Genomic DNA, 15,925 nt, shown 5'->3' on the forward strand with positions numbered 1-15,925 from the left:
TTTCTAACTATTCACCTTCTAACTCTTGACTAACTATTAGCCTTTACAAATGAGGAGCCAGGGCTTATATAGTTGCCCTCAATACAATTCAATGGCTCAGATCAACTTGAGATCAATGGCCGAGATTATACAATGAAAACCCTAATTAGGGTTTGTTACAACAAACTCAATTCTGGCCAATGAAATAATTGCATTATTTGGACACGTCTCCTCTGGAATATTCGACGAATGGATAACTGGGGTAGGTACATCAAAGTTTGTGTCATTTTGATGAGTCAGGTACATTGAACGTGGACATGCTGAGGTGGACCAATCCAACTGGAGGGATGATGACTGGGACGCCACCTTGTCTGACACTTGCAACTTGGTAGATATTCAATTTGATGATGTTGAGAAGCTAACTTTAATTAACTTTTCTGAAACTGTCTGCTTCTTCAACGAACCCTTGCTTTAACCTCCTTTGTCTTTGATGTGCAGGATGGATGGTGTACCTTTCCTTCAAATGCTGGACTGGAAGAGGTCGTCCTTGATGATGCTGGGTTGGAGAAGGTCATCCTTGATGATGTCGGATTGGAGGAGGTCATCCTTGATGATGCTGGACTGGAGGAGGTCGTCCTTGATCTGGTCCCCTTTCCTTTGCAAAACAAACCCAAAGATGATTAAGGACATATAATAAATTCATTTCAACATAGTATCTTACACCTTAAATCATCAACAAAAGATATTAAAATGAAGCTTGTTCAAGATTCTCCCCAGGGACAGGTCCAATAAGAATTTTGCCCTGGACCCTCTGGAAGTGTCAAGAGCGAAATTTGCATTCCTGGCTCAAATTGTTCTCACTTTGCAACCGTACATGCTTAGATACATGCCCAAGGACGCCCTCATTCTCAACCAACACCAATCTTGATGCAAATTTGGGGCAAAAGAGGTTTTTAAGAATTTCACTCTGGACCCTTTGGAAGGGTCAGGAACAAAATTCACCTTTTAGGACAAAATTTATCATGTTTCCAATCCAAAATACCTTCCAAGGCAAGCACACACTAGTTTTCCTTCCTCCAAAGCCCAGGGATCCACGCCTTGACCTCTATCATGAGCATTTTGAGTGAAATTGGGAATTTCACTCTGGACCCTCTGGAAGGGTCAGGAGCGAAATTCACCTTTTAGGTCACAATTCTTCATTTTCTTCACTTCAATTCATCTTGCAGGGCAAAGTAACATCATTTCAACCTCAACTATGCCTTAGGACTCCTAGTCTTGACTTGACACAAGGAGGAAATAGGTAGATGAAGAATTTCGCTCTGGACCCTTTGGAAGGGTCAGGAGCGAAATTCACCTTTTAGCTCAAAATTCACACTTTTGAAGGTCAAACATCTTTCCAAGGCATTCCAAATAGCTTTTCTCACCCTAGTCTAGGCTTGACTTAGCACAAAATTTGGAGGATAAGATGTTTTTTAGGATTTTCTCTCTGGACCCTTTGGAAGGGTCAGGAGCGAAAATCTTATTTTACGCTTATTTCCTCATCTTTTCAACTCCAATCTACCTCCAAGATCAAGGACACATCGCCTCAATCCTATCTAGGCCATAAAAACCAAAAACTTGACTTGATTTGCAAGGAAAAAAGGGTGATCCTAGGAATTTCGCTCTGGACCCTTTGGAAGGGTCAAGAGCGAAATTCTCATTTTGGCTTCAAAATTTGCATTCTTGGAGACTAAAATCCACTCTAAGGCAATCCAAATGACTTCTCTCACCCTTGTCCAGGTTTGACTTTGCTCAAATTTTGGAAGAAAAGATGGTTTTTAAGATTTTCGCTCTGGACCCTTTGAAGGGTCAGGAGCGAAAATCACTTTTTAGGCTCAATTCCTTCACATTTGATAATCATTGATAAGTCAAAGTTATTTCTAAGGACCTCTCCCATCAAAACTCACCTTAGTCAACACTAGGCTTGGCACAAAATTGGGAAAAAAGGTGGTTTTGAGAAAATTCGCTCTGAATGCTTTGGAAGGGTCAGGAGCGAAATTCTCATTTTGAGCTCATTTCTTCAACTTCAATGATTGCTAGCAACTTGAAGTCACTCTTAGGGACATCTCCTTCCTCATTTTGAGCTCATTTCTTCAACTTCAATGATTGCTAGCAACTTGAAGTCACTCTTAGGGACATCTCCTTCTTGATTTTACCTTAGCCCACACTTGATCTAGCACAAAGCTAATAGCATAGAGAGGTTTTGAGAAAATTCGCTCTGGACCCTTTGGAAGGGTCAAGAGCGAATTTCTTGTTTTGAGCTCATTTCTTCGTTCTTTCAACCTCAATCAACTTCAAAAGGCAAGGACACACCTTCTCACTCCCATCCACGCCATAAAAACCAAAAGTTTGATTTGATCCAAGGAGAAAATGATGGATTTGAAGAATTTTGCTCTGGACCCTTTGGAAGGGTCAGGAGCGAATTTCTTCCTCTAGCCCAAAATCATCATTTTTGGAGACAACAATCAATTCAAGGGCAATCTCAAGGGCTTCCCTCACCTTAGTCTAGGCATGGCTTGGCACAAATTTTGGAGAAAATGATGGGTTTTAGGATTTTCGCTCTGGACCCTTTGGAAGGGTTAGGAGCAAAAATCTTATTTTAGGCTCACTCCTCCATCATTTCAACTCGAATCCACCTTAAAAGGCAAGAAAACACTTCTCCTCTCACATCCAAGTTATAGAAACCCAAGTTTGACTTGATTTTGCTAAGAAAATAAAGGTTTTTAGGAATTTCGCTCTGGACCCTTTGGAAGGGTTAGGAGCGAAATTCACTTTTTAGACCAAAATCATCATTCTTTCAAACCCAATCTTCATTGCAAGGTAAAATCTTATCTCTCTTCGCCCTAGGAACAAGGTTTTAAGCTCAAGCAAGGTAAAAAATATAGGCTTGTAAGGAATTTCGCTCTGGACCCTTTGGAAGGGTCAGGAGCGAAATTACCTTCCTTGGCTAAAACACTCATTCCTCAACTCTTTCAAACGTCCTTAAGGGTTTTAATATTCCCATTCTCTCTTTCAACATACCTTGGACATCAAAATTTGGCCAAATAAGGAAAGAAATGAGGTCCAGGAGGATTTTCGCTTTGGACCCTTTGGAAGGGTTAGGAGCGAAAATCATGTTTTGAGCTTGATTTTTGACTTGTCCAACTCCAATCCTCTTTGAGAGGCAAACATAGATCCTTTCTCTTGCATCTCCACCAAGATCCTGACTTTGGCTAGAGGGAAAATGAGTGCTTTCAAGAATTTCGCTCTAGACCCTTTGGAAGGGTCAAGAGCGAAATTCACTTTTTAGGCTAGAATCCTGCATTTTTTTCACCTCCAATCCTCTCTAGAAGGTAGCTAACATCATTCTTCACCCAAGGGACAAGGTTTGTGGTCTAAGCAAGGTCAAAAAATAGGTGAGTAAGGAATTTCGCTCTGGACCCTTTGGAAGGGTTAGGAGCGAAATTCACCCTCCTGGACAAAATCCTCTCTCTCCAACACTTCAAACATTCTCAAAGGCAAAATAACATGTCCAATCTCCCTTTCATCATGTCTTGAATGTCAAAATTTGGTGAAACAAGGAAGGGAATGAGGTCTAGGAAGATTTTCGCTCTGGACCCTTTGGAAGGGTCAGGAGCGAAAATCTTAGTTTATGCTTGATCACTCACTTTTCCAGCTCCAAACTACCTCAAGAAGCAAACTTAGATCATTTTCCACCTAAGGAACAAGGATTGGATCCCAAACAAGGTAGCAAAAGAGGTTTATAGTGAATTTCACTCTGGACCCTTTGGAAGGGTTAGGAGCAAAAATCATCCTTGGGCTCAAATCCTGACTTCATTTTCACATTTCCTCATTCAAACAAGCGTTTTTACCTTCATTCAAGCCTAGGAATGTGTTAGTTCTAGGTTTTGGTCAAAGTAGAATGTCTTATGGAGAATTTCGCTCTGGACCCTTTGGAAGGGTCAGGAGCGAAATTTGACATTTTGGTCACTCCGTCAGGATCATTTTATGGAATATAACATTTAAGTATAAGAATCTTTCTTATACTTTAAGTTATATTCCATATATACTATCAGGATGTTTGAGAGTGGTTTCGGACCTCCAGGAGTTATATTGCAAAATCTAGTTTTTGGAGGATTCTTCAGTTTTCCAGACTTAGTCAAATTTCAGGATCAGGACATTCCAGACTTAGCCAAATTTCAGGGCATTTGAAGATCAGGATGACATTCCAGACTTCATCACTCACCAACTTGACCTAACTCAGACCTTCAAAGAGGATATTCACTCACCAAGCTTCATTGACCTCCTCGAACTCAAACAAGACACAATTAGCAACGAGAGCAAAACCAAGCCCTAAGGAAGACTATCAAAGAAACCCTAATTCTGGGGCCCCAAAGACTCAACCTAGTTCAAACAAAGCCTGCTATCCAGGTGATCCCCCTGGCGACACTCGAAAAGCAAAGGCTAACAGACAAAACTCTAAAACCTAGAAAGCAAAACCCCACAAAGCGAAAAAAGCAGGGATCCCCATTTGCAATGGGGCGATGTGTGAATACGTCACAACAACACCCCAGCTAGGGGCACGAGGCATGATTTTCAAAACTCTGACCTATTTTTTTCATCAGCTTCCCACCAATTTGTTGGAGGAGCTTGGAAAGGCCACATGGTCTCTAGAAATGGTCTTGGTATACTAGAAAAGTACTAACAACTAACAAGGATTTCATTTTACTGCCTAAAGACTTTTGCACTTGGTTTTAGTGCAGTTTCAAGGTGGTTTTTAACAAAAGAAATTGATAAGCAGTTAGGTTTTCATTTGATGGCTGTTTTGACTCTGCACCTATTCCTGATAATTCAAAAGGTCAATTTTGTGCCATATCTCAGAATATAGGTGGAAATAAATGCTACATTAGCTATTGCGAAATTAATGTAGGTGGTCGAATCATATAGGGATTGTATTTGGCGCCATGATTAAGCAGTAACTATATAATAGCTCGGATTTGCTAGTAATTCTTAGTGGTGATCATTGCAGCTGGCTGAAGTAATTTGATTGACTACCATGATGAAGATTTTGTATTGTAGGTGTAGATTTGAAGAAAAGAATGAAGGCAAAGTGTAAAAAGACTCACCCAAGTTAATGCATCCTCTAGCGTTTCAGAGCTCAATGCATTTGTGTTGTGTTATTGTTGATTCATGGCGAGTTTTGTAGATCAATTCCAGCTTTGCATGCTCAAACTTCCCTCCAATCATTGTGTTAAGTGATGATTTTAGAAAGATTTTCAAACCATTTGATTTGCCTCACAAATCTCAATGACGCTGAGTTCGATTGTAGGCATTAAAGACAATGACAACTAAGGTCTGACCAACTCATACAACCCTCTTCTGCCATGTTTTCTCAGTCTATTCTAATTTCCAAGACCACTGATCTGAATATACATGGGTTATCTTGTTTTAATGGTTGGTCATTTTGTATTTTCATTATATTAGTGCAGAATTGTCTAGGGTTCTCAATTTTTGATAGTGTGTCCGCCATTAAAGCTGTACGTCAAGTTGTAGAGAGATAGCTACTGTAGCATACTTTTGTAATAGTTGTCTCCTTGGCTGGGCATCAATGTTTTAGAGTATTTCTAGTCATCTGATGTTTGATAGGACCTCACCTTGTAAATTTTCTAGTTTCTACTACTGCATTTGCTAGTATAGTTGTAAATGGGTATTTGAAAATGTTGCAGCATTTAATCGATGACATATTTGCTATATGTGATTGTCTTTTACCTATTTTAGATGAACATTGATTGATTTAGAGGTAGGTTATTGAGTAGAATTGTTTATTTGGATAATATCTTTATTGTTCCTTATGACTCCTGTTTGAATACACTGCCTTGTTACTCAATGGAGCACTGACACTGAAGCTCTTGACCATCCATACAAAAAAAAAAGAAAAACTCTTTTGCCAGTTTTATGAAGTAGAAAATTTGTATGCTGTCCATGATTCAATGAGATAACTAGGGACAAATGTTAAATGAATTTTGAATTGTCATATATTTAATGAATCATGCACAACATTTTATACCTTGCTGTATGTAATATGCAGTGAATAGAAATCATATTTTATGAACTGTAAAATACTGTCATCTTACAAGATATGATGCAAGGTATAGAATCAACTATAATAATAGGTTCGATGATTCTAATGCTGTCTTACTTAGTGACAAATTTTGGGAGTTAAGGGCACAACTGGGTATTGCATGACTCATTGATCAAGCATCTTGGATTGATATGTTAAATTGTTTTAGTTACTTGTAGGAGCACCCTTTTGGTTTCAGGCTGAACCCGAAGAGCGGAAGAGTTTACCCACTCTTTTAGTTAGCCTTTAACCATCCTAAGTTTGTGAATGAGCCTCTATTTACCTTCTTGAAGACAAACCTCTAGCCTTGAAGGTGAAGAAAAGCTCTAGAATTCTGGACCTGTTGTTTCAGGAACTAACTAGTTACATTAATATTTATGTACTGCGAGTTTGATCAATAACTATCTTAGTATTAGATCGATTGCTTACAAGTATTATGTTTTTCAACATGTAGTTCTCATAATTAAAGTTAACTTCTCATAATTAAAGTTAACTTTTCTGTTTAATATATTAGATCAATATGTGCTTTATGTTGATTATTTATTTGCAATTACTATGCATACAGCATATATAATATCTGCATCATTTCTTTTAGAAGTAGACTTCTTAATATGCCAAAAATAGCAATTGATCTGTTATACCCATTCTTTGTAGGTTCTATCATTCGCATTGCTTCATACAACATTCTTGCTCAGGTATTTTGTATGTCCACATGATAAAGCACGTCTTTGATCAATACACGAGAATGCATTTGATGCGTAAAGTATTTATGGATGGATTTTCTAGGTAGTGTTACCCAAGAAGACAAGCAATGAAAAATACTTTGCATGAAATTTTATTTTTGTCAAGTTCTTATAATTATTCATTTTGATTTCTCCTTTTTTTATGAGCATAATATTTATTCAAATAATATATTTTGGGCAAGTCACACAAAGTAGCTGTTGGTTATTCCACACATATGCATATACTTGTGTAAACTGTGATGTTTTTATGAATCTCTGGCAATTGTTGAAATATTTGACATGATATTTTCTTGTCATTAATGTGAGAATCACATGCCAGGTGATCATAGGTAATTGAGGTTTATATTGGGCGAGTCCCTTGAATTACTCTACATATGATATTACTTTGTACAATCATTGGCCATATAGTCCAAAATTGTGTTGCTGGCCTGATATAAACAGGTGCTTTTGTAGCCTCTTATACTTATTGGTTGTGTGTTACTGCTCACCAATAACCTATCACATTATCATTACAGATTAAATTAATTTCTCACTACATAACAATTTGTACATGATATTATCATTAGACTTGGAACTAAATCTTCAGTGATTACAAATTCAGTCATTTATTCGTTTGGGAGTGCATTGTCATGTATGAAATTGAACACAGTAAGTACAAGATGGAATAGATACATTATGACCTTGTAGAAAATGGTCATATTACAAAACTGTAAGACTCATGTTTAGGCTAATATCTGGCCCTTGTAAATTGAGGGTCCTACTCAAGCTCTGAACTCAGAGTTGGACTTGCAATCAGAATAGAACCTGTAGTTGGAATTGTATTGCGTTGGAGTCTATTGCTAGATTTTTTGACAAAAGAGAAGAATATTAAATTGAAAACATAAAAATATATAATAAAAACCCTGATTAGGCAAAATTGTAGCCCATGAAAGAATCAGTCCATGAGAGGGCAATAGAGTTAGATCATAGAGAAACAATAATTCAAGATATATCCTATCGAAGAAAATCAGGGTAAATTCCAATACGATAGAAGATATTGACAGCATTTTCCAAGGACACCAATTCAAAACATGTGTATGAGAGTACAATCTCTTTCAGATATCAGGGCCTTATGTGTCAGCCTGTCAGGGCTACTTGGCATCATCAAAATAGATTTGGGACTTGTTGTGACCTTTTCCTGCATTCTGCGTTGTTAGTTTAGGGTTTTGGCAGCATAGTGGGCAATTTTGAGCTTCTGTGCCCAAGCCTCGGAATTTTGATCATGCCTAATTGTCGTTTAGGGTTTTTGAAGTTATAGGATCAAGTGCATAAAAGTTCAGATTTTAAATGATCCTAATTTTTGTTGTAGTGTAGATCGTTTGAGCGTAAACGTGATTTTGTCCTTGTCGGTGATATCTAAGTGCCTAGGTGTTTTAGGACCTTCAGGAGTTGTTTTCTCGCTCCTAGGAAATTATTCAAATTGATTTTGCACTTTATCTTGAAAGGTTTCTTTGTGTTTTGCTCAAATTTTGGTAAATTTGCCTAAGTCCTGATGCGTTTTATTGAAAATTCTAAGTATCTAAATGATTTTGAGTGGTTAAATTGTTAAATTCCTGATGAAAATCCATGTTCTAAGGGTCAAAACATCAAAATTCCTGATGGGAGGTGCTTTTCCCCCCACATTTCCGATGACCCATGATTTTCCCCCCACTCAAAATCTTGATGGGAGAAGAATTTCCCCTGGATTCTTGATGGACCTAGTTTTCCCCCCATTCATATTTCTGATGCATGGCGATTTTCCACCAGGGACATAAAAAATTGACTAAGTGTTGGGAAATCTTCTTGATGACCCACGAATTTCCCCTGGGAGTGCAGATGACTTTGATGATGACTAGAATGATGATTCCTAATGCCAATCGATTTTCCACCAGAGCTTTTCATGACAAGATTTTAAGGATTTTTATGCGGATAGTGATTCCAGACATGAGGCGAATTTTCACCAGTGCAAGATTGATGATTTTTGAGCTTAAGTGGAGAAGTAAGTTGGGTTTTTGACTCTAGACATGGATCGATTTTCCCTTGGAGGCTTTTTCATGCAAATGTGATGCAATTTTATTGGGATTTTATCCCAATATGGGGCGATTTCCCCCCCAAAATCAATTTTAATGATTTCAATAAATTTGTTTCCATTGGGATTTTTATCCCAATATGGGGCAATTTTCCCCAGGAGGGCTAAATGATTTAAATTTTGAAATTTTTTAATAAGTCAACTGCAAATTTAATTATTTTTGTGATTGCTAACGATTATTTAAAAATAAAAAATAATAAAAAACGATTTTCAATAAACATTAAATGATTTTTACCTTCTAGAAGCAAATCGATTTTCATTAGGCAAGTATAAAGAGCAAAGTTTTATCCCACATTGTTTGTGTGGTGAAAACTCAAGGCAAAACCATGTTTAAAGAGAGGAGACCTGCAATATTTTATTATTATATTTGTTGATGGTGATTGCTAAGTGGCAAATTGAAGACATATCATTGACTCCAGTTGGGCGATTTTTTGCTAAGTGTCTCGGTCATTTCCCTTGGTTTGTGCAATTTGGTGAATGTATTGAATGATAGTTGGCTGCCATTGTTTTCAGACTGAGCTGGACCTGCACGTTTTCTCCATTGCTGAAGATTTTTCACCTTCATTGTTGGCTTGGAGTTCGATTTTCAGACTTCATACTTCATACTTCATTCCCAGCTCATTTCCACCTTAGGCGATTTTGTCTAGGGGCTGTTTGGAGGAGTTTTCAGTGCATTTTCAGAGCTTTTTATTGCTGTTGCAGTTCTGAGACACCATTGTTGCAGGTTGTCCTCAGAAAATTTTTCATTTCCAGCCACTTGCCAACTTGGGTGATTTCACTTGGAGGTCATTTTTATCATTTTGTGGCCATTTTCTGAGTTTGCCACCTTGTTAGAGGTGCTGGTAAGTCTGAAACCTTCATTTTCAGACTTGTCTTCAGACTGAAATTCATTTCCAGCCCTATATTTGTGCTCAGATTTGCCCATTTTTGCCTTGGCAAAATTGTTTTTTATTCCACACTTGCATTTCACATGATTGCAACATGATTTAAGTGACTAATTTGTAGAGGCGCTGGTTGTCTTCAACTTACTGGCACAGCCATTGTTGGCCTAGGAAAGGTGTCTTCAGACATTTTTTGGGTGAAAATTCTACTTTTCACACCTTACTTAAGTCATTTCCCAATCTGGTATACTCCTTTGCACTCTCATTTTGATGAAATTTCTAAGTATAAGGAGGTGTCTTCAGACTTTGTTACGTCTGAAAATTGTTGATTTTTATGAATATCATGAAGGTTTCATACCCTAATCTTGTCATATTTTTGTTTTATTTTCAGAATTCATTTAAAATATGGATAAAATTCTTGATTTCCATCTCCAAAACTGTCTAAATCATTAGAAATCAGAACTCTTCTAATTCCGAAAATAGTAATCAAGAAGATTTACCGAGGTTGCTAACTTCCAGCTTTGTACAAGTGCAATGTTGAAGTCCGGAATTACCATTTGGAAAGAACAATAGAAGATAGTTGAGATTGGATTCTATCCAGAATCCAAGATGTCATCTAGATGGAAGGAGATTACAGACATGAATATGCATTTCTTGAACATGGACCAGATGCGGCAGCAGATGTTTAGAATTGGAAACTAGATTCCTTCTCCTACTTATGCAAACATCATGAAGAGTGGTATCTACTAGGCCGCTTGATTTCTGCAGTCCATGCAGTGCAGCAAGCTAGTCCTGGAGTGTGCAAGATGTTATTACCCTCGCTCCCGAATGATCAAGACTCCCAAAGGGGTCACTATTGCTTTCCTTGTTGAGTATCCGATTGTGAGGTGTTCGGGATTCCACGCGGTATAGATATGAAAGACAAGACAAAAGAAGAGTACGAGGCAAAGTATAAATTGAAGATGGATGTGTGCAAAACCATAGTAAACAAGGAATGGATGATCAAACCTAGGGCTCATCATTCCAAGACTCCCAAGACACTCATGTGCACAGATTTGAAAGAGGAGTATAGCGATTTGGTATTCCTACTTAATCGAGTGATGGGAATGTCGCAAGGTGCATTATATCATGGATGGATGTTCTATATTTTATCTAGGATTGTCTAAGGGGAACATTGATCAACTGGTCAAAAAGCATAAGTGACAATCTGGATTTTCAGCTAAGGAATGTGGAGAGATCCAAATCATTTGCCATGACTTCCTACCTCATGTATATACTTGCACGATTTGTCACTTATAAAGGATTAATATGTAGAGGTGAAGTTGGGAATGGACAAGGGCAGTATGGGAGTTATGAATGCTATCCATAGTTGAGCATGTATAGAATCCAAGATTATAAGAGAGTGAATGATGCATTCACTATGTATATCACATGGATGTTGCAGGCGGAATCCACAGGAGGTTGTCCAAGGAGGCAACAAAGTTGATTGAGCAGTACGGATCATGGTACATACATTTTCCCACTTTCACATACCTAAGGATTCATGGATTTCAATCCGAACCTTACAGGCTTCCTAGGTATCCTACAGACAGAATGATATTACATGAGGTGGTGAAACAACTTTTGGAGTTTGAGTCCATCTAGAAGGAGAAGCATAGAATTGAGATGACATTTCCTATTTCAGTAGAGAAGGCATTGGAGGTTTGTCATTCCGCCGTTGTAGCCAACACAGTGATTGAGGAACTTGCATTCTACTGTCTTGCGACATACAGGAATAGAGCAAGGTTTGATCCGCATAAGAAAGTTGGAAGTATCAGGGGAGATAAGTTCGTACACAAGGTAGACGTAGAGGATTATTGGGCCAACTTAATGGATGAGCAAGCAGTGAAAAGAAGAATGTGGTCCAGAATGTCCGTGGATTTCATGAGGAATTGAACTTTTCCTCATTCCTGATTAGATATTGGATGACAAGGATCATACGCATCCACAATATGAGAATGAAATGAAGGAGGCGATTCTATTGCCTAATTGGTCAGAGCAAGAAATGAGAGATTTAAGTGTATTGATGAGAGAAGTCTTGAGTTTCTCCCAAGGATGGGTAGACAATCAGATGAACAAGTTAGTTGATATGGGTGTTATCTTCACATATGAAAAGATGAACCAGGAGGAATCCTCTTCCGAAGATGATCAAAGGACTATCAGCGAAATAAGGATTCATGCAGATGAGGAGAGTCAAGCCCTCGAGCGAAGGAAGATCACATCGGGAGAAGTCAAGGCTAGAGGGGAGAAGATTGAGGAGGTTAAGAAGAAGCAAAAGTTTATCATTCCTGTTGGCGGCATTATTGTACACGGGAATAACATTAGTTAATTATGTGTAATTGTTTTGGTTAGTTGGCAACCGAGGGGTGGAGGTTGCGGTGCGACGGTTGGCACTTGCACCCCCTCGGTACCCTTTTATACTCCGGAATGTAACTTGTAAAACACACTTATTATGAATAGAACATCTGTTACACTTGTCTGATATTTACGGCATTATTCTGCGTTATGTCTTTTATGTCTTAAGTTATTCATCCGAGAGGGTAAACATTTGGCGCCGTTGCCTAGACGAACTCGGGAATGGAAGACACGGATGGAGCACAATGGGCCTACCCGTTGGTGAAGTAAACCCGGAGGCCGACGACGCCCGAACAGAACTGTACACAGGGGAAGACGCGGCAATGCGAGAATTTTCAATTTTGCTCCAGGTAGCCATTCAGACATACGTTCGACGAGAAGCGGCGGAGGCAGAAATCCCACCAAGTGCTGTGTGGACAGCGTTGGAGGTTAGCTCGGCAGTGAACCGGTTAATGAACCACCTCCCCCGGTTGCTTGCACAGGCATCGTTGCCACAACAGGCCCGCCTGGAGGAGATTGCCCAGGAAGAGCGACGACAACAAATCCTGCAACGCTACGAAGAGAACAGCCGACGGGAAACGGAAAAAGATGGCGCCAGGCTAGGAGGGAATTGAACCGTGAACTTCTTATTTTCAAATAAAAGTGTCATTGACACGAGTTGTACTTGAGTAGATGAATTAATAAAGACATGTTTTGATTTAAAGAATTGAGAGTTAAGGAGATGTGTTACAATTAATGCCAAACTTGTTGAATAAAGATAGAAATAGAAAACCGGAAACGAACGAGTGGGAGGCCGCGCAGAGGGCTTTGATTCTCGAGCAGCAAGTAGAACGTAGACGGAGGCTGAGGCAACTTGCCGAAGGACGACCTGCCGAAGGGGGGCCCGAGGGGAACCAAGGAGGTGCCATGGAAGGTGCAGAGGCCGACGGAAATTTCTACGCGTCGCCAGATCATCGTAGGATGCGGAGCCACGAAGAATTTCTAGAAGAAACAAGGTTAAGGCGAAATCTAGTCGAGGAGACGCGGGATCAGTTTAGGAACTTATCCCTCACACCACGGAGTGAAGATCACCAACGGGAGGCAGGAGTAGGAGCGTGTCCGAGCGAAGAGGAGGGCAACAATACGGGTGTAGGTGCCACACGCGACAGGCAAAACATCGTACCTCCAGGACACACCACCAACACTACCGGAGGTAGCAGCGCAGAGCAACAACCACAGACACAGACACAACCGCCTCCAGGAAGACGACCAGGGATGGCGAGCAAACAAAAGTTACCAAAGTTCACAGGGGACGGCAAGGAAGACCCCTTACGGCATTGCCATACATGTGAGACCATTTGGTCTGCCAACGGAGTAACAGACCAGGATGACTGGGTACAGCAATTCCCAGCCACGTTACGAGGAGTTGCCATAGATTGGTACTCCGATATAGATAAGCAAAAAGTGGCCACATGGGCAACCCTACAGAAGGAATTCACGGAGGAGTTCCGGCTGCTTCGTGATGACAACGAAATTGTGACAGAGATATATAGTACCAAGCAAGGTACTAAGGAGACAGTACGGGCATACAGTCGGAGGCTGAAAGAACTCTTGGGTAAAATAGAGAGCCAGCCGGCTGAGGGGTTGAAAAAACGATGGTTCGTGGAAGGATTGAAATCCTCCCTACGGAAAAAAATGAAGATTGTACCTCCGACGTCATATGACGACGCCTATAACAGGGCAATGGATCTGGAAAACGAGTACAAAACATCAAGAAAGAAGAAAAGTAATAGATATTCATCTAACGATGATGAAGATTCTGATGGAGAGAGCACTAGCAGTAGCGAATCGGGTAAAAAGGTACATGCGCTCCAGAAGGACATGGAACAAATGTTGAGAGAATTCAAGGCCATGAAAGGGAGTACAAGTAAGACGGAAGAAACTGAAGTATGGTGTATAGACTGCAGGAGTGATGGACACACAAAGGGTACTTGCCCGAAGAAGGCATTCTATGAGATTTGCCAAATGATGGGACACTCCACCAAGGAGCGCCCATACAATATGAAAACCCGAAGCCCGAACCAGGTGTTGTTCACAGAGCAGGCCACAACATCCGCACCAGCGGGTACGGGCCAGCAGACTAACACAACGGCATCATCTGGGGGATACCAGGATAATAGACGCGGCGGCGGCGGAAGAAACAATAACAATAACAACAACAAAAACCGGATCCAGTACGATGCCAAGGGCCAGCCGATGATTCAATGTAGGGCCTGCAATCAGTGGGGACACTTCGCCCGCGATTGCACGAAGGAAGCCAACACTCAGCACCTCTGCTGATGGTGCGGGCCAGGCGACCATGAGGACGCAAATTGCCCGAAGCCTGGCGTACACCTTCTAAACATAGAACCTACGAAGGCAGAAGTATTGGCAATCACAAGGGCACAGGCTAAAAAGATTGCCTACCCAAATCCCCACATGGAGATCGAGAGAGTGCGGGAGGCCAGAGACGAGATCATGAAGGAGATGGCCCCACAAGGACAAAACAGTCACCAGACAGCGAGTCCACCACGGACGAAGGGAGAAGAGGAAATCTTACGGCAAATCTTGCAAGTAGAGGTACCGGTGAAAATTCAAGACCTCTTGGAGAGTATGCCGCAACTAAAAACGGCTATTTTAAACTCTGTACCTCCACAAGTAAAAATGGAGGAGGTCGTGCGCCCCACAACCAACTCCGCGTTTAGGGAGGTCACGAACCTCGCGGTCGACCCCATGTTGTTGGTAGTCAACAGCGGACGCCACCCGGCGGTGGTAGAGATGGGTATACTAGGGACCACCCTAACAGACACGATTGTGGACGGAGGGTCAGGAGTAAATGTACTCCCAGAAGCGACATGGAAAAAGTTGGGAAAGCCTACGTTATGGCCCCCTACGTTCAACCTACTAGGGGCATACCAACATGGGATTAAACCCATTGGTACCCTCATGGGCTAGCAGGTGATGGTCGGCACGCAGCCATTTGTGCTCGACTTTGTGGTAATCCCCTTAAAGTAGAAAGGATATGACGCCATCCTGGGGTGGGGTTGGCTCATTGCAGCGAAAGCGAACCATAACTGGAAGAGGAATACCCTTTCTTTGGAAAACGTCCGGAGGAAGTACGTAATCGATCTCCGTACGCAGATGGTGAGCAAAGAGTTAGCCTCTTCCTCCGACTCGGAATCTGAGGGACACCAGTTAGCGGAGGGTGGTAATAGATGCCACATGGAGCCCAATGATGAAGGGGTGTTAGAACTAGAGGCATGCTCAGGGGACGATGGGGACTCCTTGAATGGCCTCTTCCATTGGCAAATGGGAGATTATGAACTATTTACACCCTCGTGCAACGTATTGAGCATCGAAGAAGCACCAGATATATTTCCCCCGGAGTATGGCGAGTATAAGGAGGGGGAGGCAGCAGTGAATGAGGCACTGGCACACCAATTTCCAGAAGGGGAGCCCATTAAGTATCAGGAAGCCAAGCTAGAGGAAATGAATCTCGGGGACACAAGTGACCCCAAGATCATCCTGGTCGGAGATGATTGGAATCCAGTGTTGAAGGCCGCAGCCTTCAAAATTTTCCTGGAATACAAGGATGTCTTTGCATGGACATGCAAGGACTTGAAGGGCGTGCCCCCAGAGCTATGTGTGCACCGAATAACGTTGG

The 15,925-nt window shown here is 40.9% G+C and overlaps 1 protein-coding gene across 2 annotated transcripts in view; it reads left to right on the forward strand.

Moving 5' to 3' along the window:
- The window catches only part of LOC131061536 (carbon catabolite repressor protein 4 homolog 4), a 145,802-nt gene that overhangs the window by 45,353 nt on the left and 84,524 nt on the right, over positions 1-15,925 (forward strand). For both annotated transcript variants that reach the window (XM_057995282.2, XM_057995278.2), the window contains exon 3: positions 6,773-6,813. In XM_057995282.2, coding sequence (XP_057851265.2) covers positions 6,773-6,813 — 41 coding nt within the window. The remainder of the gene's footprint in view (positions 1-6,772; positions 6,814-15,925) is intronic.

Source organism: Cryptomeria japonica, chromosome 2, assembly GCF_030272615.1.
Source record: "Cryptomeria japonica chromosome 2, Sugi_1.0, whole genome shotgun sequence".
Lineage (NCBI taxonomy): Eukaryota > Viridiplantae > Streptophyta > Pinopsida > Cupressales > Cupressaceae > Cryptomeria > Cryptomeria japonica.